The sequence below is a fragment of the Phytophthora infestans genome, genomic scaffold (genome assembly GCF_000142945.1).
Source record: "Phytophthora infestans T30-4 supercont1.33 genomic scaffold, whole genome shotgun sequence".
NCBI classification, from domain to species: Eukaryota; Oomycota; class Peronosporomycetes; order Peronosporales; family Peronosporaceae; genus Phytophthora; species Phytophthora infestans.
Window position 1 is genome coordinate 1,094,873 of NW_003303726.1, and position 20,801 is coordinate 1,115,673.

The following is a 20,801-nucleotide window of genomic DNA, read 5'->3' on the forward strand; positions in this document are numbered from 1 at the left end:
GATTGCAAAATGACCATCACTCTGTATGGTAAAGTTGAACCTCTAGAAACACATAACTGAACTCATCTAATCACATACGTTTACGCGTTTTTTGTTGGCCAAGGACTCAGTTCCGAGTCTCCCGTGGCAACGACAATGACGCTTAAGGAAATGCTCGCCGAGGAACAATGGCGCAGTGTGATCCACACGACTGCGGGGCTGGGTGCCGGCGCTGTGTCCACCGTGCTGCTGTACCCACTCGACCTGGTGAAGGTGCGCTACCAAGTGCACGAGAAGTCCGCACATGCCTACCGCTCGTTAGGACACGCGTTCCGCTCCATTGTGGCGGAAGAAGGTGTGCGCGCGCTGTTTCGCGGTATGAGCCCGGCACTTTACGGCGCAACGCTATCGTGGGGTATCTACATGCTCGTGTACCAGAACGCGAAAGAACGCTACGCTCGTATGGCGGACGAAGGTTGGATCCAGGGCTCGTGGCAGCACTTCTTCTCGGGCATTGAGGCCGGAATGATCTGTGTGCCGCTGACGAATCCCATTTGGCTCATCAAGATCCGCATGCAAGTACAAAGTAACAAACGACTACAAGCAAGTGTCACTGGCAAAGATGCAACAAAGAAATTGGTCGAGAATATACCATATCGAAGCGTATCAGGTGCGTCACAAGCCCAAGGAGAATGTGTGCTGAGTCTAATTGTGTAATTGATCGCTACTGTGTAGATGCTTTTCGGCGGATTGTAGCACAAGAAGGTGTTTTAGCACTGTATAAAGGTATGATCCCAGCGCTATTCCTCACGACCAACGGAGCGCTCAAATTTGTAGCATACGAGCGTCTTAGGGGTCTGTATCTGACACACTGGAGCCCCGAGATGGACGTGATTCCGACGCTGGTGATGGGTGCTCTGGCACAGTCCATTGCATCCACAGCTACGTATCCTTACCAGGTGATTAAAGCTCGTCTGCAGCAAGGAGGACCTTCAGCGAACAAGTACACAGGCACTTGGGACTGTACGGTGAAGATCATCCGACACGAAGGCTACGTCGGTTTGGTCAAGGGCTTGTCAGCGAATATCCTCAAGGTGATGCCCACTGGCGCCATCATTTTTGCTGCTTACGAGCAGATCCAGAGCACTATGAAAGCCATGCTGCTGGACGAGTGATCACCCGTGACACTTGTGAAGCAATAGAGTAAACACTACCATACTACGCCAAGTTGCACGCAATAAATGAAACACTGTGGAAGCACAAATATGCGTGAAAAGTCTATTATATATGTAGATGACGCACGAAGTCTAAAAGGAGACCCATCCGCCGGAGAGCTTCTTTAAAACATTTCGTCTTCAACGCGCAGGTACTCGCCGATGTCTGCTTGGTGCAGCACCACGTAAGCCGTGGGTTCCAGGTCTTTGCACAGCTCTGTTGCCTGCGCTGCGATACCGAAGCCCAGCGGGATATCGTTCATGCTATACACGACTACACCAGCGTATTGCGGCGTGCCCTCCGTGATACGACCTAGACCGGACTTGACGACATTGTTGCCATACAGGAAGGACATCTCCGAGTTAGGCTTGATCCAGACCTTGTACTTGGCATATTGAGCCAGGTAATCCAGGAAGGTGATGCGCAGGTGGAACTTCTTGGTCTTGGTGAGCTTACCCACGGCCGTACCAATGCTCAGCAGCTCGTCCGTGCCAACGTTGGTGGACTGGCGCATGAGCTTTTCGCTGCAATAGTACACGATGTTGCCATGCAGACGGAAGCAGTACTTCTCATCAGGACGCGTCACCAGGTGCTGCACATTGCGGCCAATGTACTTGCTGATCTTCTCGAACACCGTCGTCATCTCATCGTCGGTAAGCTGGCGCATGGTTGCTGTGGTGTCACGAGATGCCTTGTGCGAGGTTCACTGGTGTAGCGGTGATGCTCCTATCAAACGACATATTTCATAAACCCTCTGTTTTTTTGTCCAGTAATAAATCTACTTTATGAAGATTGGTGGAAAAATTGCTGGGGCATTGGTTGGTTCGCGTGCTGGGGAGCTCTTATCCTCGCCAGCATTGCTAATTTTCGCACAGGCATCAGAAATGGAGGGCAAGATTGAATCGGTGCAGGTCTTCGGCCGCAAGAAGAACGCTACGGCTGTCGCTTACTGCAAGCGCGGCCACGGCCTTATCAAGGTCAACGGCACGCCCATCGAGCTCGTGGAGCCCGAGATCCTGCGCGTCAAGACCTATGAGCCCGTGCTCCTGCTCGGCCAGCAGCGTTTTGCCAACGTACGATGAATTCCCTCTTCTCTCGCGGGCTACGCGCGACAGCTTTGGTATTGACATGGACGGATGAACGCGTCATTGGATATCGATTAAACCATGAACACTCACGGGGTGCTCTACGCTTTGCTCGAATGTCACCCCACGGACCGCGTGTAGCCTATGCTCTGGTCTTGAGTGTCCACCCACCACAACGCACACGCTCTGCTGTGAAAAGCACTCCCACCACCCAAATAATCTGTGTGTATGCTCTGTTTACCGTCGTGTAAATACCATGCTGTCGCAACTGGCTTGCACTCCCCCTCCCTACCTGACGATCGATATGGTGCGCTGACGTGTTGTTCGTTTGGAAAACTTCAGGTGGACATCCGCATCCGCGTGAAGGGTGGTGGTCACACCGCTCAGATCTACGCGATCCGTCAGGCTATCGCCAAGGCCATTGTCGCTTACTACCAGAAGTGTAAGTCTTTGGTGACATTGAAGCTGCCTGTTGTTCAGATGCTGATATTTGTCGTTATTGCTGCCGTACAGACGTTGACGAGGCCTCCAAGAAGGAGATCAAGGACATCCTGCTCGCCTACGACCGTACCCTTCTGGTCGCCGACCCCCGTCGCTGCGAGGCCAAGAAGTTCGGTGGTGGCAGCGCTCGCGCTCGCTTCCAGAAGTCGTACCGTTAAGCGGCGTCTTCCAGCCGAGGGGTCGCTTCTGCTCTATCTGCGCTCTGCTATCCAACGCGCATGCTGTTGCTGGCTTGGCTTTAGGTGTCTTGGTAGTGATAGCGATCCCATAATAAAACGTGCGATAATTTAGCGGCAATTTACTGTTAGCTCATCGGTTTAATTTTTACTACTGTAGATTTTTTTTTTTTTTACCGATGTCATCATTTGATTGGCTCGAATCATTTTACGTACTTAAGCGAGTCCTTGCTATCCGAAATGCTGTCATTTTTGAACAAAACTCTCCGCGATGGCGGTGACGGGCAAGCGCGGCGTCGGCATCCCGACGATCTTGCTGCATGACGGCGAGGGCACGATCGTGTCTATTGAGATGAAGACAGGAGAGACGTACCGCGGGTTGCTGGATGAGACGGAGGACAACATGAACTGCGTTATGAAGGACGCGGTGCGCACCGACATCAACGGCAACACCAGCCAAGTGGAGCAGGTCTATCTGCGCGGCAGCCAGATCCTCTTCATCGTGTTTCCAGATATATATCCTTTACAACCTGATATTGCCGTGTATATTTTGCTAGGATAGGATCTCCATTCACTAGTTGCCTTGACCTTCCGAATTGGTATTATTCTGTTGCTCTTGTCGAAACAGCACGTTGAAACACGCGCCGATGTTTAAACGAGTCAAAATGTGGAAGAAACACAAGGGTTCCATACCGACACTGGGACAAGGAGGAGTTGGCGGTGGCGCACCGAGAGGACAAGCTGCTGCGATCATCCGGAAGGGTACGAGGCTGTTCAAAAGCTCCTGGGAATGATTCCTTGTTGCTAATTTAATGACGTTTAATGCGACTAAACTATAGCTCAAGAACGGAGAGGTGGATTTTGAGACTTATGCGGCGTCAAGGTGGATATTGGAGCTGTAGTCAGGCCTCGGCAGAAACCCAAGTTGCTACTTTTGAGGCGCTCGAACGGAAGACTACTGCGGCCTCTTGCCTGCGGTATGGCAGGTTATTCGCCCTCGTTGGTGGTCCCAGATAGACCATTGTTAAGTTCCGGCCTTGGACGAGTCTTAATAGACGCATGCTCGAAGACAAACACGTGGTAAGTGATGACAAAGCCCTCGTCGGTATTTATTCCTTAGCTCATTTCTGAGCAACGTAGACTGGTCGCCGGAAACCCTTGGAGGATGTTTGACAGACTTCTAGAAACTTGCAAGTACGGAAGCCGACGGATTCCACGAGATGCTTGGGGAAGTCCTTGGGGCGTAGCTGGATCTTGGGGTAGTTTGCGGCAGTCACCTCCGACGTAAATTTCCGCTTGTGATATGATTTCCACGGCTGTGGCTCGAGAATGAGACGACCACCAGGTGTCAACAGCTCGTAAATCTTAGCGAACACTTTCTTGATGCCTTCGTCACCGTGGAAAAGGTGGATCCACTTTGTGACACTAAAGCTGCACACAACAACGAAATTTGACATTAGAATGTCATCTTCACAGTGAAAATCTGGAACATACCACGTGATGAAGTCGTAGTCTTTGCCGGCATGAGCATCGGATACGATATCCTCTCGCTTGAATATCACGTTCAAAGGGAACTTGGAGCTGCATTACCATCACATAGAATTTGTTAGCAGGGATTTCTAACCAATCACAGGACTAACGTACCCGACTGCAGCTTTGCCAATGGCACGGGGTACCGCAGCTTGTGTTTGCATCGACGGCTTCCACAGCTTAAAAGACAGCGGCATTTCGGTGGCAAACGCGTCGTTTGCGTCTGTCTTCTTGGTGCCTTCTTCGCCATCCTTCACAGTCTCCTTTCCTTCACCCTTGATGTCCACTGGAGACTTTGTTGCTCCCTCCTCGCTCGTGGCAGTGGCTTTAACTGCTGGAATCTTAACAAAGGCCTTTTCGATTTGATTCTGTAGTAGAATGTCCTTCAAATGCCCTCTAGCTCTCGAAACGAGCTGCGGATCCACGTCAACTCCAAGCAGATAACTTGGCTCTAGTCGTTTAGCGATGGTAATTGTAAATTCCCCGGAGTTACAGCCGATATCCATCCCACGTTTGCCTTCAAACCAGCTTTTGTCTAGTGCAGAGAGACGCGGATCGTCCTCCAGTTCGCCCTGGTGCTTTTGACCGAGTCGATACGTGTAATAACTGTGTCAACAACATGTAAGCGGACACGAAAGGAATGGCTCTGGAATGGACGGCTTATACGCACCTCCTAAAGTTTCCTACGCGCTGCTGCTTTGGGATCTTCTTCAACTGCTTGCGCTGCTTGGACAGTTTAGAGGTGGACGGCATGACGGCCTCCTCATCATGCTTGCGTTTGTTCATGGTTATGCTTTTTCTGTGCAAAACAAACACTTGGTTTAAAAATTGATAACGGTACTATTATAAAAAAACAATTTCGTTATAAAATGCTTTATTTTCAAAACATTTGGCATTTACAACAAAGTATTTATTTAAAAAAATATAAATGTTTTTTAGACCGTTTAAGAAATGGATTAACTGTTACAGTACTGGTATAAAACTACAAGGACAGTAGTTGCGTAATGCATATTTTCTTAGCTTAAGCACTGGTCTGGCATGCTGCTCTTGAATAGAGAGAAAAACAACATCGTGTGGTAGAACAGCAGTCGGCACTTGGAATAAGATTCTAATAAAATATGCTCATTTTACATACTGTACCTAAATACATCGGTTGACCAGCTCTCTTAACTCCATGACTTCAAGTTAAAAGGAATGAAGCTGAAGGAAACCTACTGTCTGTATCCTGGACGTGTCTGGTGCCTCAGGCTCGAATTATGGCCATAGTTACAAGAAACTTCTCTTTATTCAATGTTCAATGTTTGGACAGCAAACAGCGAGGGCGAGCAGCCATCTGGATACATATATGGTCCTCAACAAGGACGAACCACTCGAACGCTACTCTTTCTGCATGTAAAGATCGGTTGGTTGACGGTCAGGGTGCTGGAAATCAGCACATGCAGTCGACAGTCGGAAACGAACTGGAAATCAGACACACTCTAGCATTTTTCATTTTTCCCTGATACCAACAACCGATCAACTAATTGCTTTTTCGGTAGCAAGATGCACTTCACCTTCGCTCTCGCCCTCCTTGCCACCCCCACTCTCGTTACCGCGACACTGGATCCGGCCAGCTCCAACACTAATGGAAAGTGTCCGAGCACTTATAACTGCGACGTGACCAAAGTATCCACAGCCATCCAGGCTGCTGAATGCTCGCACAACACCCGAACCTCTGAGACACAGACCTTTGCCGTCTTCGTGACCGACCATCAGTACGACGGTAATAATGGCTACCCTTACGGGACCTGTTCGGCCTACACGTGCGACCCGCCCACCTTGGACCAAATGGAGGACAACGACGGCTGCTGGATGTTCTTCTGGAGGTAAACGTTCTGTCCTCTTTCCACCTTGATTTTTTTTGAGATTAACTCTTCTCTCGCGTATATGCAGTGGAAATGGCACGGACAGCGGGGAAGGCGCTGGTTGCGTCAAGGACCCTACCACCGGAAACTGCGGCTGTCAGAACTCAGATGGGACTTTCGTCCCTGACAGTAGCAACTGCGTATAACGTCAGTCGATCTATGTGAACGCCAACGGCGTCAATGGTTGTCGCGTGCGTCTTGGTCCTTTCTATATAGGTTAAGACAGGTGTTTTGATCTTTCTTGTTTCTTACAACCGCCACTTCGGGGTTCATTGGTCTCTTTCTCGTTCTGTAGCGCACGCGTTTCATGGCAATGATCTGGCTTACACTTCTATCGGTGATTAAAGTCTGCCTGCCTGTACGCTGGGATATTTGGCCGCTGCCTGACACACCATAGCCAAAAGTTGATCACCCAGCATGTAGCTAACTAACTGTGAAGTGTTTTTGCTGCATTTAGCTCACGGTGATATTAATACATGGTGGTGCTCATTGATCAGATAAATAATAAATTATCTAACCTACGTTAAATCATCCCCAAGATAAACAGCAATAGGTAACAATGAAAGCTTGGAAAAAGAAGCGATTCCTCCATTTGATTAGAGAAGAACCGAACTCCTTTCAAAATGCTGACAGAGCATCAGCCTCTCTCATTTATGTGAACCACATCAACTGACAGGTCAGTAAACCTCTTACTTTCTATTCATCAGAAACTAATCGACCGTTATCCGGCTCTAAAGATACAATCACTGCAATTACCGACCTCCATAACAAACCATCTGGTCTAAGAGCTCCTCCGTTTCGCCGTGTCACTCTACCACTTGGCAGTTCAAGCGCCCCGCGTGCTCTCCTCTGACTGGTAGAATGCAGCTACTGTGGGCGTTGGCGTCGGCCGCGGCGCTGCTGACGTCTTCCGGCTCCGTCTCGGGTGCTGCCGTCGACCCCAAGGACAAGGGCGAGCCGCTCTTCCCCGATGGCCACCCCAACATCACGTACCTGACGGACAAGAACTGGGACGAGCACATGACCAAGACGGACAAGCCGTGGATTGTCGACTTCTATCATCCTTTGTACGTTAAATAACACCCCTCTAGCTGTCTACCGCGCTTTTATCGTCGAAATACAGCGAGAACTGACCGAATTACGTCGTTGTGATGCAGCTGCCCGCACTGCAAGCACTTCGCGCCCGCTTACTTCGAATTGGCGGCCTACTACAAGGCAAAGGGCAACATTTATGTCGGAGCATTGAGCTGTATGGACCACGTCAAGTGTCGTCGCGTGGGTATCACTGGATTCCCGACTCTAATGACGCTTAACTTTGACAAGAAGAACCCCAAGAAGGAGAACAAGCGCATCATCGGCACGCACACGGTTCAAGAAGTGAAAGATTACGTCGACAGTGTGTTCGCAGAAGCTGCCTTCAACGAGACAGGCACGTGGCCGCCTGGGTACGTGTCTCCCGAACAGAAAGCCAAGGAGGAAGAGGAAAAAAAGAAGAAAGAGGAAGAAGACAAGAAAACAGCTAGCAGCATGGCTGCATCCCAGGGCAAAGAGCCGCCAACGATCACTGCGACCCCCAAGCCTGCGATTTGGGAGGAATCCACGCTCTCAATGAACCAGACGACACGTATCCAGGACGCCGCGTCGGCCTTCGTGTTCGGTCTCAAGCAGGGCGCGTTTATGGCCAGTGACGTGATGGATGACGAGGAGTTTGACGCACTGAAAGGCTGGCTCAAAATGGTGTCCGAGACCTTCCCAGGAGCCATCAACCGGAAGGTTATTCGACCTTTGTATGAGAAGGTCAAGACGAAGGAGTTGCTGGACTTTGACACGTGGGATGCCATCGTCAAGGAGTGGCAAGAAGGCTCGGTCGCTGTCTTTAAAGCCGAGGAAGAACGTTTCGATTTTACCGGTATTACCGTTCCGGAATGGCAGCGATTGGACAATTTGTTCCTCGGCCAAGGGGCCACTTATCGCGCCTGTGCCTTGTATACATGTGGCCAATGGAACATGTTCCACATGCTGACGATGAACCCTCCTGAAACCGGTACACGCAGTGCTGAGCTGCTGGTATCTGTGGTGGCTTCGATCCGTCGCTTCATGAAACATTTCTTCGGCTGTGTGAACTGTCGGGACCATTTCTTAAAGGAGAATACGATCGAAGCAGTCAAGAAGATCAAAGACGCAGAGGATAAACCCCTAGCACTGCGTCGTTGGCTCTGGGAGCAACACAACTCGGTTAACAAACGTCTGCATCACCCTATTTGGCCCAAACCTGAAGTTTGTCCCACTTGTGGCACGGACGTGGCGTGGGAAATGGTCGAAGTAGACAAGTGGATGAGCAGAACGTACGGTTACCGTGACGTTAGCGTTCCTTTGGTTAATGTAGCGGCTACAGCACCGATGATGACAGCTGCGGTGCTACGTAAAGTACCGGAAGCTCCTGCTGTCAAGCAACAAGAGACAGAAGCGCCTAAAGAGGTGGAAACGACTCCAAAGACGACGGGCCCGACCGCTGTCGAGCCTGAAGGCGGTGATGAATACCGACAGAAGGATGCGGAGCTCGGTATCAAGAACGCAGCCAACACTTTGGATCTTGTTGCAGACACGAAGACGAAGCCCAAGGACGGTCTCCAAGGTGTCAGCGCTCCGCCTGTGACGCTGTTCGCGTGGTATATCCTTCCTGTTGCAGCTGTGGGGGGCTACTTGCTGTTCGTGCGCTCCCGCGCTAAACAGAAGGCGTACCGTCAAGTTCCCCGTAATTGAATGGATTAGAGTCGAAACTCTATTTTCTTAGAGAAAGATTGCTAATCCCGGAAACTTTTACAATAAAGAAGCACATTCTGTACAATCAAGTTATCATTTCGAATTGAAATTTTTGATAAAAGAGCACGACGAAACCGTAGTACTTGAAGACTCGGTAAAGTTAATATAGTGATAATATCACCTGGTAGACCAGCTAATAAAACTAATTCACCTAATATTTTCTTGTGAGACGAAATGATATTTAGAAATCAGCTTAATATAAACTTTTACCACTGTAGTAAGATCAGGGGCTAATGGCAACTCCATTATCGGTGAAGTTAATGTAGTAAAAATATCTCCTGTTGACCAATTAATATAAAACATATCACCTAATATGATTTTCAGAGACAAAATGATATTACAGGTACCAAAAAAAATCAACTTGATATTATTTAAAACGATTTTTTTAAGATTGCGTAAACTTTTTTTTAATTGTCGTTAGCTGAAGTATTAGTAATACGATTAATTATAATAGTCATACTGTATTACAAATCAGCGGACAATTGTGAGAGTGACGGCAAGGTTGGCGTCGTGTGTTGGCACTGCTGAGCGCATTAATCTAGCGTTACAGGCTGCAGGTTTATTAGACGCACGATGTGGACGAGGCTATTGGTAGAGAGCAAGAACAAATACCTTGATTTCGCTCTATAGACATTAAACAACTGCAACCACCGTTTGCAGTTTCCCACTTTGTCTACTCGTCAGTCTAAAAACTGTTCTTCAACCTGACCGAAAGAGTTCTTTTGTGAGCCCTCGGTTAGAGGGAAAGGGCAAGAAACGTACTTAAGAGGGAAACAAATCATAAAATATCAGTATCTAATATTTCTCAAATCTTTAAGCTAATTGTTTTCAAAAGTTCTTATAATTTTTTATTTCTTTTGATTTATAATTTCGAAAATAGTACTACTGCTATCAAAAATATCGTGGTTACCGTACTATCAGCCCCTGACTTTACATGTTCACTGTAGTTCACAGCGCCATGGTATTTTCTATCAAATCACAGTGCTATCTATCTACGCTGTCACAAGAGCTTCAGTGCTTGAGATCTCAACACCAAAGCCATGAGGGTCAAAACTCGCCTCCGTCGTCGACAGCAACCGAACCGAGCTCACCTTCAAGTCGCGTGCGATCTGCATCGCCATACCGAAGATGCTCTGACGAGCCATTAGTTCGCCACTAATCTGCAGAAGCTGCTCCGAGCCGTGGATGTAGATCAGGACACCGTAGCCGTGCGTAGCCACAAACTTCTGCGCCCATTGAGCTTGCAGACTCGCTTCAAAGCCGTCTTCGACCAGGAATACAAGCACGTCCTTGCCGTCCACGTCGCCATACACAAGCGCATGGTACGTTTGATTCTCCTGTACCAGTGACTTGTACGCCACGCTGGCGAACTCTCCAAGTGGAGTAGTGACCTTACTCTGTTCGTCTATACGTTGCACCAACGTCTCCGTTCGCGAACGATAGCGAATTAGATCCGAAATGGTGATCAGAGGAACGTCGAATTTCTTTGAGAACTCTTGCAATTGCGGACGACGCAACATTCGTCCATTCTCGTCGTTCATTTCGCAAATGTAGCCAACGGGTTTGACGCCAGCCAGACGTGCCAAGTCTGTGGCAGCTTCAGTGTGGCCGGCACGCACCATGACGCCTCCGTTCTGAGCCAATAGAGGGAAGATGTGACCGGGACGGTTAAACGCTGAAGGACCCACTTCCGGGTCGGCCAATGCACGAATCGTACGCGCTCTGTCAGCAGCTGAGACGCCCGTTGAGTTGCCCTCTTTGAGATCCACAGTCACTGTGAACTTGCATTTGTGCACCTCCGTGTTATTCTCCACCATTAGAGGGAGCTGCAGATCGTCGATACGGTCAGCAAGTGCGGGGACACACACGATGCCCGTCGAGTGGCGCAGCATGAAGGCGACGCGTTCCTCTGTGGCGAACTCGGCGGCGGCGATGAGGTCGCCCTCGTTCTCGCGGTCCTCATTGTCCATGACGACGACAAAGCCGCCCTTACGAATAGTGTCAAGCGCCTCCTCGATGGAGGTCGTGCCGGCATTCTTGGTGGAGGGTACGCCGTTCGAGGTGCCAGTGGCCATATTGGAAGATAAAGACTTAGGCTTGAAGCCGATGTAGCAATGCCGGACGAGATGCCAGGCGGGCGTGAGGAATGGAAGCAATCGTAATCTGGCGTGGCAGGGAAGAGATTGCGTTCTATTTGCAAAAGCATTATGAAAGGTTTAAATGAAATCATTTGTTTAATAAAACGAAAAAGTCAAAACCTGGATGACGTAGAGAAGGATTATATCATTGACTAGGTCCATTGTGATTGGTGCAAAGCTGAGGTCCGATTGGTCAAATTCACAGTGTGAATTTCACACCCTATCCCACGGAGTCCGTCGCTCTGATTACAAATTTCTCTTTTTGACCAAAGGCCGGGACGGTTATTTCCGTAGGCAGCCATTTTTCCAGCATTTGAACTGCCGAGCGTCAGCGGTGTAATTCTCCGCGCTTTGTTGTCCCTGACGACCGTCAACCCGTCTCGATAACCACTTGCAACGCCTGGGTAGACAGAAAGAGCGCGATGACGTCGTACCTGCCCTTCGCGCAGTCGAATCTGTTCCGTACCAAGCGGAAAATGTCGGGCCCCGTAGGCACTTGGGGCTCATTGGACGAGAAGAACATGGTATCAAGGGCCGATATTAATAGTACGCCGGTGTCTGTCGGAGGAGGAGGTCGAAGCCCTAGACACTGGTGTGACTCGGTTGACTACCGTGAGGTGGCGAGCTTCGTGCTGTTCGCACTTTACATGGTGGCCGACGTGGGTCTCGGCGTCATGGTTTGGGTCACTTTTTTCAAGTTCATCATCGAGCCCGACCAGCACCGCTCCCGCGCTACATGGGGAGGCATCTGGCTGCTTTTTGCCGGTACTTTCATCTACGTGCGGCGCCTCGTGCGCTCACGCGTCGACATCCACCTACGCGGCATGATGGACCACGCTGAGATCTTCGTAGCCATGTCTCTCGTCATGGTCTTCTCCGTCAACATTGCTTTCTACCTGCACGTGCCCGCCACGATGCCGCTCAAGGACCTGGGGTTTATGCTGATACCAGAGCAAGGTCTCCACTCCAAGTGGCGGCCTGTGAGTGACATCCTGACCGCCGGTGTGCCTGTCATGTTCCTCTTGCAGACAATTTTCATGACACGCCCCAACCGCTGCCGCATCGTGTCGTCTTTTTTCCGCATTGCCACTATCTGCTATTTCCTCCGCATGTTGACGGTATCCATGACGTCGCTGCCTGGCCCTGCACCTCACTGCCGCGCCGGCAGCTCCGACTACTTCCCTCCTACCACGTGGATCGATATTGTCACTCGCGTCGGACCCATTTACGGCAACTACAACTCTTGTGGTGACCTTATCTTTTCGGGGCACATGGCCTATACAATCTCGGCCGTACTGCTGTATCTACGGACTCTGGATCGCAATTTCGCTGGCCGCACCGCCTCGAAGATCCGCTGGGCGTGTGGCATGGCGTACCTTACGATCTTGGCGGCGCTGTGCATCGCTGGCCGCAAGCACTACACGGTGGACGTTGTGCTGGGATTGATCATTTCGACTCTAGTGTTTTTCCACTTCGAACACAGTTGGACACCGCTGTGCTTCCAGGTGCCGGATGGGCTTTTACCAGTGGGCGAGCTGCAACGGATCTATGGCTCACAGTTCCGGAAGCGTTTCAGTATGGACGTGCCTGACGAGGCGCTGAACGAACTGGACGACACCGAGGTAGATGAGGAGGCCCGCCGACTGCTCAAGACTAACGCGTCGACGTACAACCAAGTGCAGCTCATCTGCTAGCGACTACCTCGAAGTATCTTTCGTGTTGCTTGACACAAAATACGTTTCCATTTTTTTTCGACCAATGATAAACACGGAGTGACGTGGCGCGTAAAGTTGACGCAAACAGCAACGTGGAGGTCAACTTGTTCACGAACCTGAAGCTGATGACCAATGGTCAATCTTTGATCAGTATAGGTGCTGTTTAAACAACTTTGATATTACAGAAGTGTATTTTCTGTGGTCTATCTCCTCGCCTACGCTGTTGCCAGACGCTCGGTGCTGGCAATCTCAATGCCAAAGCCATTTGTATCTAGACTGGACTCCGTCGCTGCCAGCAAACGCACCGAGTCAACTTTCAAGTCACGCACGATCTGCATCGCCATGCCGAAGATACTTTGGCGTGCCATCAACTCGCCACTGATCTGCAGTAGTTGAGCCGAGCCATGGATGTAGACGAGCACACCACTGCCGCACTTAGCCATGAATCTCTGAGCTTACTGTGCTTGCAAGCCGGCGTTGAGCCCGTCTTCCACTAGGACACAGGCACATTCTTCTGACCGCTCACATTGCCAAATACAAGCGCATGATACGTTTGGTCTTCCTGGACAAGTGACTTGTATTCTAGCGACGAGAACTCGCCGAAAGGAGTGGAGATTGTAGTGGCTTTGGCTTTAGTTCGCTCAACTAGCGTCTCTGTGCGGACACGAAAGCGAATTAAGTCCGAGATCGTGACAAGCGGCAGACTGGGCGTCTTGGAGAACTCCTGGAGCTGCGGACAACGTAGCATACGTCCATCATCCCCCATGATCTCGCACAAGTAGCCTACAGGCTTGACTCCAGCCAATCTGGCGAGGTCAATTGCAGCCTCCGTATGGCCAGCACGCACCATTACGCCACCTTCTTGCGCTAGTAATGGGAAAATGTGTCCAGGGCGGTTGAAAGCGGTGGGGCCGATCTTTGCGTCCGCCAATGCACGAATCGTGCGAGAGCGATCAGCAGCGGAGACACCCGTCGAGTTGCCTTCTTTCAGGTCGACGGTGATGGCAAATTTGCACTTGTGGGCCTCAGTATTGTTCGCCACCATAAAGCGGAAGCTGCAGCTCGTCAAGACGAGAAGGTAGAGCTGGCACACATACGATTCCCGTGCTATGACGTAGCATGAAGGCGACGCGCTCCTCCGTTGCGAATTCAGCAGCAGCAATCAGATCGCCTTCATTCTCACGGTCTTCGTTGTCCATGACGACAACGAACCCTCCCTGGCGAATGGTTTCAAGCGCTTCTTCGATGGTCGAGGTGCCTAAATTGTTCGTGGTCGGTTTGGTGCCGCTGGTTGCAGATGTTGTGGTTCCCGTTGCCATGATGAATAAAGTTTAGAGATGTGAGGAGGTGACTGCAGCTTGTAGAATGGAGTGGAGTCTACGAATCGTAGCTGCAATGCATGCTTTCGTAATCAGATCCCGTCCCGATTGGCGAAAATTGACCAATCATACATTTGATACGTTCACCACTCCATTTACGTCAGCCACAGTGATTACGTCTACCACACCATATTTACCTGCTCAAAGCTCGACACCAAACATCACAATGGCGAGAGGTGTGCGCATTGGCTCGAAGCTTGACGTGCTGAAGAACCTGCGCTCGCTGCTGCGCGTGACGCGCGCGCGCGGATCGCAGGAATCCATCCGCGAGTGCAAATTTTCGCAACAGATCCTCGCACAGGTTCGGCTTTTCGAGCAACATCGCTCTCCGCCGCACAATATCTGACACTACAACATCGTTCGTTCTTGTAGTACCGATCGCGGCAACACGAGAATGACCGCGCCAAAATGCGCGCATTTCGTGCCGAGGCCAGTGACTACTTGATGTTGCTGCAGGGCGTCGAGGAGCAGCGTGTACGTGTGTCAATTGCAAGTCTTGAGTCAAAAGGAATGGACTAAAAAAAACCTCTATGCGTATTATTTTGCAGTATTTGTGGGCTCTCGATGCTGGCGTGGAGAAGAAACTCACAGGACAAGAGATCGTCAATGCCTCGGCGCGTCGTGTAGGTCTTGAGGTGCCTGAAATGTACGCCGAGAAGCAAGCCGTTAGGGAGCGGAAGAAGACGGCCAAAAACCTCGCTGACAAACGGGCAAAGGAAGCTGCTGCGGGTCAGTAAACGGTGTCCTAAAGGTTATTACGTACCGAGATGCAGTCTACAGTCCGAATAGAACATAAGGAGTGCTGTAAGCTGAGAGATATCAACGTATCTGAGCTCGTTAAAGGTGACTTTAATAGCATCGCAAAAGTTGTTTCAAGTAGTTGTTGGATAAGCAAAATTAAGACACAAGGCGAGACAAGAACAAGCGCGACACCGGCAACTAATAGCGGTGTGTCTATGGACTTGCGTCGCCGAGATCGTCTCGGGAGGCAGCCTGCTCTGATGACAGCGTGGTGAGCACCACTCGACCCTGTCGGATGTCCATGATGACCAAGCGGTAGTATTTGCCCTTCTCCGACAGAACCAGGAGTTCCGTGGACGTGATACCGCAGATAACTGCAGCGTATTCACTGGACGCTGGGTAATTGAGCACATATACCTCATCTCCCTCTTGAAAGATCCAGTCTCGGTATAAGAACTTATTCCGGTAATACTTGGCCACCGACGTGACGTCACGATCTGCAATGTACCGGTATTCCAAAAAACCTCATCAGTATTCGAAGCAACAATATGAGACGACTGTTGTAGGTATATACCGGTATCGAACTCCATTCGTCGCTTCTTGGTTGCCTCATAAACAGTCGTGAGTTCTCGCACATCGTGGTCAATCTCCAATTGACCCAGCTTGTTCTCTAGCGGCTGGAACACATAGCCACCAGCGCGTTTCTTGATCTTCTGCGCCGTGTCTAGAACGAACCCCGAGTCCGAATCGGTTTTATTCCGGGTACTACGTGTCTTGCGGGTCGTAGTGCGGGCTTCATGTAAGAAACGTTAGAAATTGATTAAAACAAAATAGAAATCCTGTTTCTTACCATAGCTGTGGCCTCCTTTGCGCTGGTCGTGGAGGATCTCCATCTCGTGGTGGATTTCTTCCAGCATATCTTGCCGTAGCTTCTCGCAGTTTAGTTCGTACTCCGAGTTGGCCTCGTCACACTCGTAGTCGAAGATCACGGTGGTGCTGTGTTGGAAATACTCACTCCTTTGCTTCGCTAAATGAAGCAGTCGGTCGCGCTCCTCCACAAGGGCTTGCAGTCTCTCTGCCATGTCTGGATGTGTCTCGTCCAAGATCTTTCGTCTTGCGTTCTCGACGAACTGCATTTGGATCTGCAGACGGCGTTTGGCCTGTTCCACCAGTTTCCTGGACGTCTCGGAGGCGCTTTCCACATATCGTTTGGTAGTGGACAACTCCATCGTTTTCGTCTTCCCATTGACCACCACGTTGGTGCTATTCGCTGACGTGTTCTCTACTTCTCGCTGGTCCATATCGACGTCCATGGGTTCAGGTGACGCGTTGGATGCAGGCTCCTTGGTCCCATTCGCACTCGAGGTCTGCGACTTGACTGCAGAGGTGGAGCCAGCGGGTGTAGCCATCCCTGATTGGCGGGGTTGTTCCACCATGATTGTCGACATGACTGATGACTTCTAGTAGGTCTACAGCACGCCCAAGCAGCTTGTACGTTGCTGCCAATGGCTAGAGGCGTTGCAGTCGACGGCGGACGAATGAGATTCCACTCGACCTCTTGTACGTGATAAAAGTAGCACCGGAATGGAGTGGGCAATGCAGATCTCTCGCGGGCCAATGCGTTTAAAGCTTTAATTGACACTGAGGGTGCACGAGGAGCCTGCGGAGAGTTGCAGGCGATTGCGGGGACTCGAGAGGCAGCGGAAGCTCTTCAGGGGGCTCCGACTTGTTTCTTGCGCTTTGGCGTCTGCTTTTCGACTGAGAGTCTCGATTCGACTGTTTCACACGGCCGAAATGTGACTTGACCTGAGTAAGTGGATCAAGTTGTGTGACAAACACGAGTTTGGTCCACCCCGTCCGCCTGATCGAGCGAGCAACGAGCGGACGCAAATGGTGTTTTCAACATGTATACGTGTGCAAAACACACAGCAGCTGGGATTTCGGCGACTTCAAAACTGAGACGTGATGTCGTCGGGAACTTCGGCCTTCCGACTTCGCGAGCCGAATAAGTTCCTCTGCCTGTGGGTTTTGCGAGATAAAGCTAACATTAAAAAATGCACTGTATCTAGCGGATAAAAGAATTATCAATCGAAGAGAGCAAAAAGATAGCGGTGCAGTGGTAAGTCACAATGTGATCATTATCGCTCACAATTTGCTACCATGATGCGGCGCATATTTTATTACCTGCACCAGTATGCTGCTTAAACATGTAGCGCTGATAGGCAAACTGATGTACTACGTTTTAGTAGTTCACAATAAATACCAGCCACTACTAGCACGAGGAATACGAGACCGTATCTTCTAAACTTGTCACCATATTTGTCATCATCAAATCTTTAGCGACATGGCAGTACTGACTCCAAGAACTCACTTTATTTTAGACAAGCGACAACCAAGCTTTTTTTTCATAAATAAAGCAAAAAAAAAACAATTGCTTCCCTGTGAGCGTGTGCGTATCCTTGAGCGTAACATCCTTGCCACCTCATCGTCTCTATTTGTATCGCAATCCTCGGTTAGGCCGGACCTCAGGCAGGGTCTTGTTTGAATCCGCACGGTAGCTGTCGACTGTACTCGAGGCACTTTCTAGGAAGTCACGTAGGATGTCTTGAGCTTGGCTCCGATCGTCAAAGCAATGCGCGAGAACCGAGACGCGCCTCTCTTCAGAACTTCGGGCTTGTGTTTCTCGTAGGCTGCTACAGCAGTCAAGAGTTTCTCGGACGCACCCAGGCCGGTCATGTCGGGTAACACTGACTTGAAGCTCTCGTCCACCTTCGTAGAAGTCGTCATAGCAGTCGTGGTATCAACCTTCGGCGTCTCCGGTGCCACAGCAGCCGATACAACAGGAGCAGCACCATTCACAGCAGGAGTAGTGGTCTCTGGCTTCACAGTCGTCGTATTATTCAGGGCCGTCGCATTAGGTTGTGACATCGGTGGGGTCAAACCCATCTTGGACTGCTCGTACTCCTCCGCCAACTTACACTGCACCAATTGCTGCGAGATCTTGTTGATCATCTGTGCAAGACGTTGAGCCTGATGCGCCAGCTTGGCCTGGTTTGACGGTGTCTTGGCTCGACTTTGCTGCATGATGAGCTCCTGCTGTTGTTCCCGTAGCTTGGCATGTTGAGCAGTCAGTTGCTGCTTTCGCGATTCTGGCAGCTTGAACGTCCGGTACTGCGCCGGCGTCAGCGACGCCATGCCATTCGCTGTACTGCTGTCTCCTGTAGACGCCGTGGACACATCAATTGGAGTCTGCAACGACGCTCCCAGACTTGTTATCCCATTGCCGTTCCCCGCCGCCAACAGCGTAGCGGACGTCGCTGTCACAGCTCCCGACGCTCCCGGTTGCGCAGCTGCGTTCATCCGCATCTGGTTCTGCTTCAGCTGCGCTTGTTGCTGCGCCAGCAGCTGCTGTCGTTGTTGTTGCTGCTGCTGCATGAGCGCTTGCTGCGCTTGAAGCTGCTTCTGTTTTTGCTGACGCTGTTGCTCCAACAGCTCTTGCTTCTTGGCTGCGGCAGCTGCAGCTTCGAGTTGCATCTTCTTCTTCTGCTCTTCCAGCAGCTTGCGTTGCGCTTCGGCTTTCTGTTGCTCCTGCATCTTCTTCTGCTGTTCTTGAAGCTGCGCGAGTCGCTGCGCTTCCTGCGTCTTCTTCAGCTGCTCCTGTTGCGCGGCCGCAGTTGCAGGCGCTCCATTCGTCGCTGCAGCGCGCGTCTTGTTCTTCAGACGCTCCAGAATCGGCAGCACCTGCTTGTGGATGTGTGCTTCCACGCGGTCCAGGTCGTTCTTGTTGCTGCTCGTCACCTTGGCGGGGTCTTGCTGGAGCAGCGCGATGATGCGCTTTAAATTCACGAGGAACGTGTTGATCCGCTCCTGCTGCTGATTGGCTGGTTTCTGCTTGACCATCCGCTCAAACTCGCGATAGACAATCACCAAGTCGTCCCAGTACTTCTGCTTCATCTCCTTCAGTCTCTCCACGTACGTCTGGCTGCTGTTCCCACTTGTCGTCGCTGTGGGCGTCGTCGACGTCGCCGCGACTGTAGGAGTCGACGACGCAGTCGTCGCAGCGCCGCTATTGGGGAGCTGGTGCTTCAACGCCGTCTCTAGCAGCTGGGACGTGTTCTGCGCTCGCTGCATCTCTCGCATGGCGGCTTGTTGCGTGTGCGCCGCTGCTAGTTGTTCCGGATTGACTCCACGCTGCAGAGTCGACGCGGCTTGGGTCGTAGGCGCAGTAGGAGCGGTCGTCTGCACGGTCGTCGCATTGGGCAGAGACATGGCTACAGAGGAGGCTCCAGACTGCGGTGTAGCCATCATCGCAGTCGACGGCACAGCATTACTGGTCGCTGTGGCTGACGTCGCTGTGACGGAGCCTTGCTGCTGCTGCTGCTGTTGGAGCTGGTGTTGCTTCTGCATCAAATACTGCTGTTGTTTGCGCTGCAGCTGCTGCTGTTTGCTCTTATGGAGATGCTGGAGTCGCGTACGTGCAAGTTGATGTTGTTGCTGCAGTGTTTGGAGCTGCTGACGACGTAAATCGGGCGCGACACCTTGCTGCTGCTGTTGCTGAGTGAGTTGTTGTTGCTGGTTCAAATGTTGCTGTCGAAGCTGCTGCGTCTCTTGGTTCTGCGTGTGCAGCAGCTGTCGTTGCTGGGCTTGGAACTGTACTTGAATGCGTTGTAGCCATTGCTGCGCTTGCTGCTGTGGAGCCGACGGGATACTCACAGCAGGAGTCGAGCCCGCTGTCGTTGGCGTCGTACTGGTAGCGTTCAAGCCGGCGGAAGCTGCGGCGTTTAACGTCGTCGACGCACCGTTAGACACAGCAGCAGCCAGAGCTGCAGCATTCTGCTGCTGAGCTTGAGCTTGGGCTTGAGCCTGAGCCTGAGCCTGAGCCTGAGCCTGAGCCTGAGCCTGAGCCTGAGCCTGAGCTTGTTGCTGGAACGTGTTCATCGCTGCACTCGCCGCTGCGTTGTTCTGTTGGAACTGCTGTGCATTCAAGGCTGCACCCATGTTGGCAGCGTTCATGTTCATAGTCAGGCCGTTGTTCAAGCCGTTCGTCGCTGCGTTCATGGCGTTAGACGTCACGACGTTGTTGGCGTTGGCCATCATATTGGACTGCTGCATCTCCCCCGGCCCCGGTTTCTTCTTGAGACTCATGATTTTACGCTGCATCTTCATTAAGTACGAATTCTACATACACGGTAAGTGAGTACGACAGTCTGTGTTTATCGCACACGTGATGTATCCTTACTCGGTCGGGGCTGCTGGACCACAACATGAGCTCGAACTTGGCGGCCGATCCCCACACCTTCTGCTTGTCTACCTCGCCAGAGATACGCGCCAGCTCGTGATACCTATGTATACAAAGTAGGTAAGTACACTTGCACGCCACACGCGGCTCTCAGATACGAAGAGGAAGGGGCCGTTTCTTGCGAGCTCTGGCGATGCCCCTAGAGCGCTCGCAACCTCTCAAACGCTGCCATGGACACAAGAAAGGACGTACATTTCAGTGATCATCTTCTTGCGCATGTCCTCGGGGATCTCTGATCGCCATTGGCCCTCCATTGTGCTTCGGGCTCCGATCCAACCACTGACTCGGCGTTGTAAGGCTCTGTTTCGGCTTCGGC

General features: G+C 51.1%; 13 protein-coding genes across 13 annotated transcripts; 7 read left to right on the forward strand and 6 right to left on the reverse strand.

Moving 5' to 3' along the window:
- Positions 1-135: 135 nt before the first annotated feature.
- On the forward strand, positions 136-1,272 carry PITG_14911 (mitochondrial folate transporter/carrier, putative; the record flags this gene model as incomplete). Its single annotated transcript, XM_002899039.1, has 3 exons — positions 136-649; positions 715-1,150; positions 1,257-1,272. 3 exons carry the CDS (start codon positions 136-138, stop codon positions 1,270-1,272), a joined length of 966 nt encoding a protein of 321 aa, XP_002899085.1.
- A 46-nt stretch (positions 1,273-1,318) lies between these two features.
- PITG_14912 (60S ribosome subunit biogenesis protein NIP7) lies at positions 1,319-1,861 on the reverse strand (the record flags this gene model as incomplete). Its single annotated transcript, XM_002899040.1, has 1 exon — positions 1,319-1,861. The coding sequence occupies one exon, from the start codon at positions 1,859-1,861 to the stop codon at positions 1,319-1,321; it is 543 nt and encodes a 180-aa protein (XP_002899086.1).
- A 118-nt stretch (positions 1,862-1,979) lies between these two features.
- On the forward strand, positions 1,980-3,097 carry PITG_14913 (40S ribosomal protein S16; the record flags this gene model as incomplete). The annotated part of the gene is made up of 4 exons (XM_002899041.1): positions 1,980-2,012; positions 2,070-2,267; positions 2,622-2,721; positions 2,793-3,097. 4 exons carry the CDS (start codon positions 1,980-1,982, stop codon positions 2,936-2,938), a joined length of 477 nt encoding a protein of 158 aa, XP_002899087.1.
- Positions 3,098-3,227: 130 nt separating this feature from the next.
- On the forward strand, positions 3,228-3,937 carry PITG_14914 (uncharacterized protein; the record flags this gene model as incomplete). The annotated part of the gene is made up of 3 exons (XM_002899042.1): positions 3,228-3,499; positions 3,585-3,718; positions 3,796-3,937. 3 exons carry the CDS (start codon positions 3,228-3,230, stop codon positions 3,819-3,821), a joined length of 432 nt encoding a protein of 143 aa, XP_002899088.1.
- Positions 3,938-4,077: 140 nt separating this feature from the next.
- Positions 4,078-5,272, reverse strand: PITG_14915 (uncharacterized protein; the record flags this gene model as incomplete). The annotated part of the gene is made up of 5 exons (XM_002899043.1): positions 4,078-4,387; positions 4,451-4,530; positions 4,597-4,716; positions 4,819-5,092; positions 5,157-5,272. The coding sequence occupies 5 exons, from the start codon at positions 5,270-5,272 to the stop codon at positions 4,078-4,080; spliced, it is 900 nt and encodes a 299-aa protein (XP_002899089.1).
- A 559-nt stretch (positions 5,273-5,831) lies between these two features.
- On the forward strand, positions 5,832-6,536 carry PITG_14916 (uncharacterized protein; the record flags this gene model as incomplete). Its single annotated transcript, XM_002899044.1, has 3 exons — positions 5,832-5,878; positions 6,025-6,351; positions 6,419-6,536. 3 exons carry the CDS (start codon positions 5,832-5,834, stop codon positions 6,534-6,536), a joined length of 492 nt encoding a protein of 163 aa, XP_002899090.1.
- Positions 6,537-7,210: 674 nt separating this feature from the next.
- Positions 7,211-9,238, forward strand: PITG_14917 (thioredoxin-like protein; the record flags this gene model as incomplete). Its single annotated transcript, XM_002899045.1, has 2 exons — positions 7,211-7,457; positions 7,548-9,238. 2 exons carry the CDS (start codon positions 7,252-7,254, stop codon positions 9,151-9,153), a joined length of 1,812 nt encoding a protein of 603 aa, XP_002899091.1.
- Positions 9,239-10,095: 857 nt separating this feature from the next.
- Positions 10,096-11,288, reverse strand: PITG_14918 (riboflavin biosynthesis protein ribBA, putative; the record flags this gene model as incomplete). Its single annotated transcript, XM_002899046.1, has 2 exons — positions 10,096-10,101; positions 10,305-11,288. 2 exons carry the CDS (start codon positions 11,286-11,288, stop codon positions 10,096-10,098), a joined length of 990 nt encoding a protein of 329 aa, XP_002899092.1.
- Positions 11,289-11,619: 331 nt separating this feature from the next.
- Positions 11,620-13,269, forward strand: PITG_14919 (uncharacterized protein; the record flags this gene model as incomplete). The annotated part of the gene is made up of 1 exon (XM_002899047.1): positions 11,620-13,269. The coding sequence occupies one exon, from the start codon at positions 11,774-11,776 to the stop codon at positions 13,043-13,045; it is 1,272 nt and encodes a 423-aa protein (XP_002899093.1).
- A 290-nt stretch (positions 13,270-13,559) lies between these two features.
- Positions 13,560-14,417, reverse strand: PITG_14920 (riboflavin biosynthesis protein ribBA, putative; the record flags this gene model as incomplete). Its single annotated transcript, XM_002899048.1, has 1 exon — positions 13,560-14,417. One exon carries the CDS (start codon positions 14,109-14,111, stop codon positions 13,560-13,562), a length of 552 nt encoding a protein of 183 aa, XP_002899094.1.
- Positions 14,418-14,611: 194 nt separating this feature from the next.
- Positions 14,612-15,287, forward strand: PITG_14921 (uncharacterized protein; the record flags this gene model as incomplete). Its single annotated transcript, XM_002899049.1, has 3 exons — positions 14,612-14,746; positions 14,818-14,919; positions 14,994-15,287. 3 exons carry the CDS (start codon positions 14,612-14,614, stop codon positions 15,180-15,182), a joined length of 426 nt encoding a protein of 141 aa, XP_002899095.1.
- Positions 15,288-15,399: 112 nt separating this feature from the next.
- PITG_14922 (uncharacterized protein) lies at positions 15,400-16,931 on the reverse strand (the record flags this gene model as incomplete). The annotated part of the gene is made up of 4 exons (XM_002899050.1): positions 15,400-15,683; positions 15,761-15,979; positions 16,037-16,370; positions 16,494-16,931. The coding sequence occupies 4 exons, from the start codon at positions 16,632-16,634 to the stop codon at positions 15,400-15,402; spliced, it is 978 nt and encodes a 325-aa protein (XP_002899096.1).
- An 838-nt stretch (positions 16,932-17,769) lies between these two features.
- PITG_14923 (uncharacterized protein) lies at positions 17,770-20,739 on the reverse strand (the record flags this gene model as incomplete). The annotated part of the gene is made up of 3 exons (XM_002899051.1): positions 17,770-20,364; positions 20,426-20,528; positions 20,678-20,739. The coding sequence occupies 3 exons, from the start codon at positions 20,737-20,739 to the stop codon at positions 17,770-17,772; spliced, it is 2,760 nt and encodes a 919-aa protein (XP_002899097.1).
- Positions 20,740-20,801: the final 62 nt, after the last annotated feature.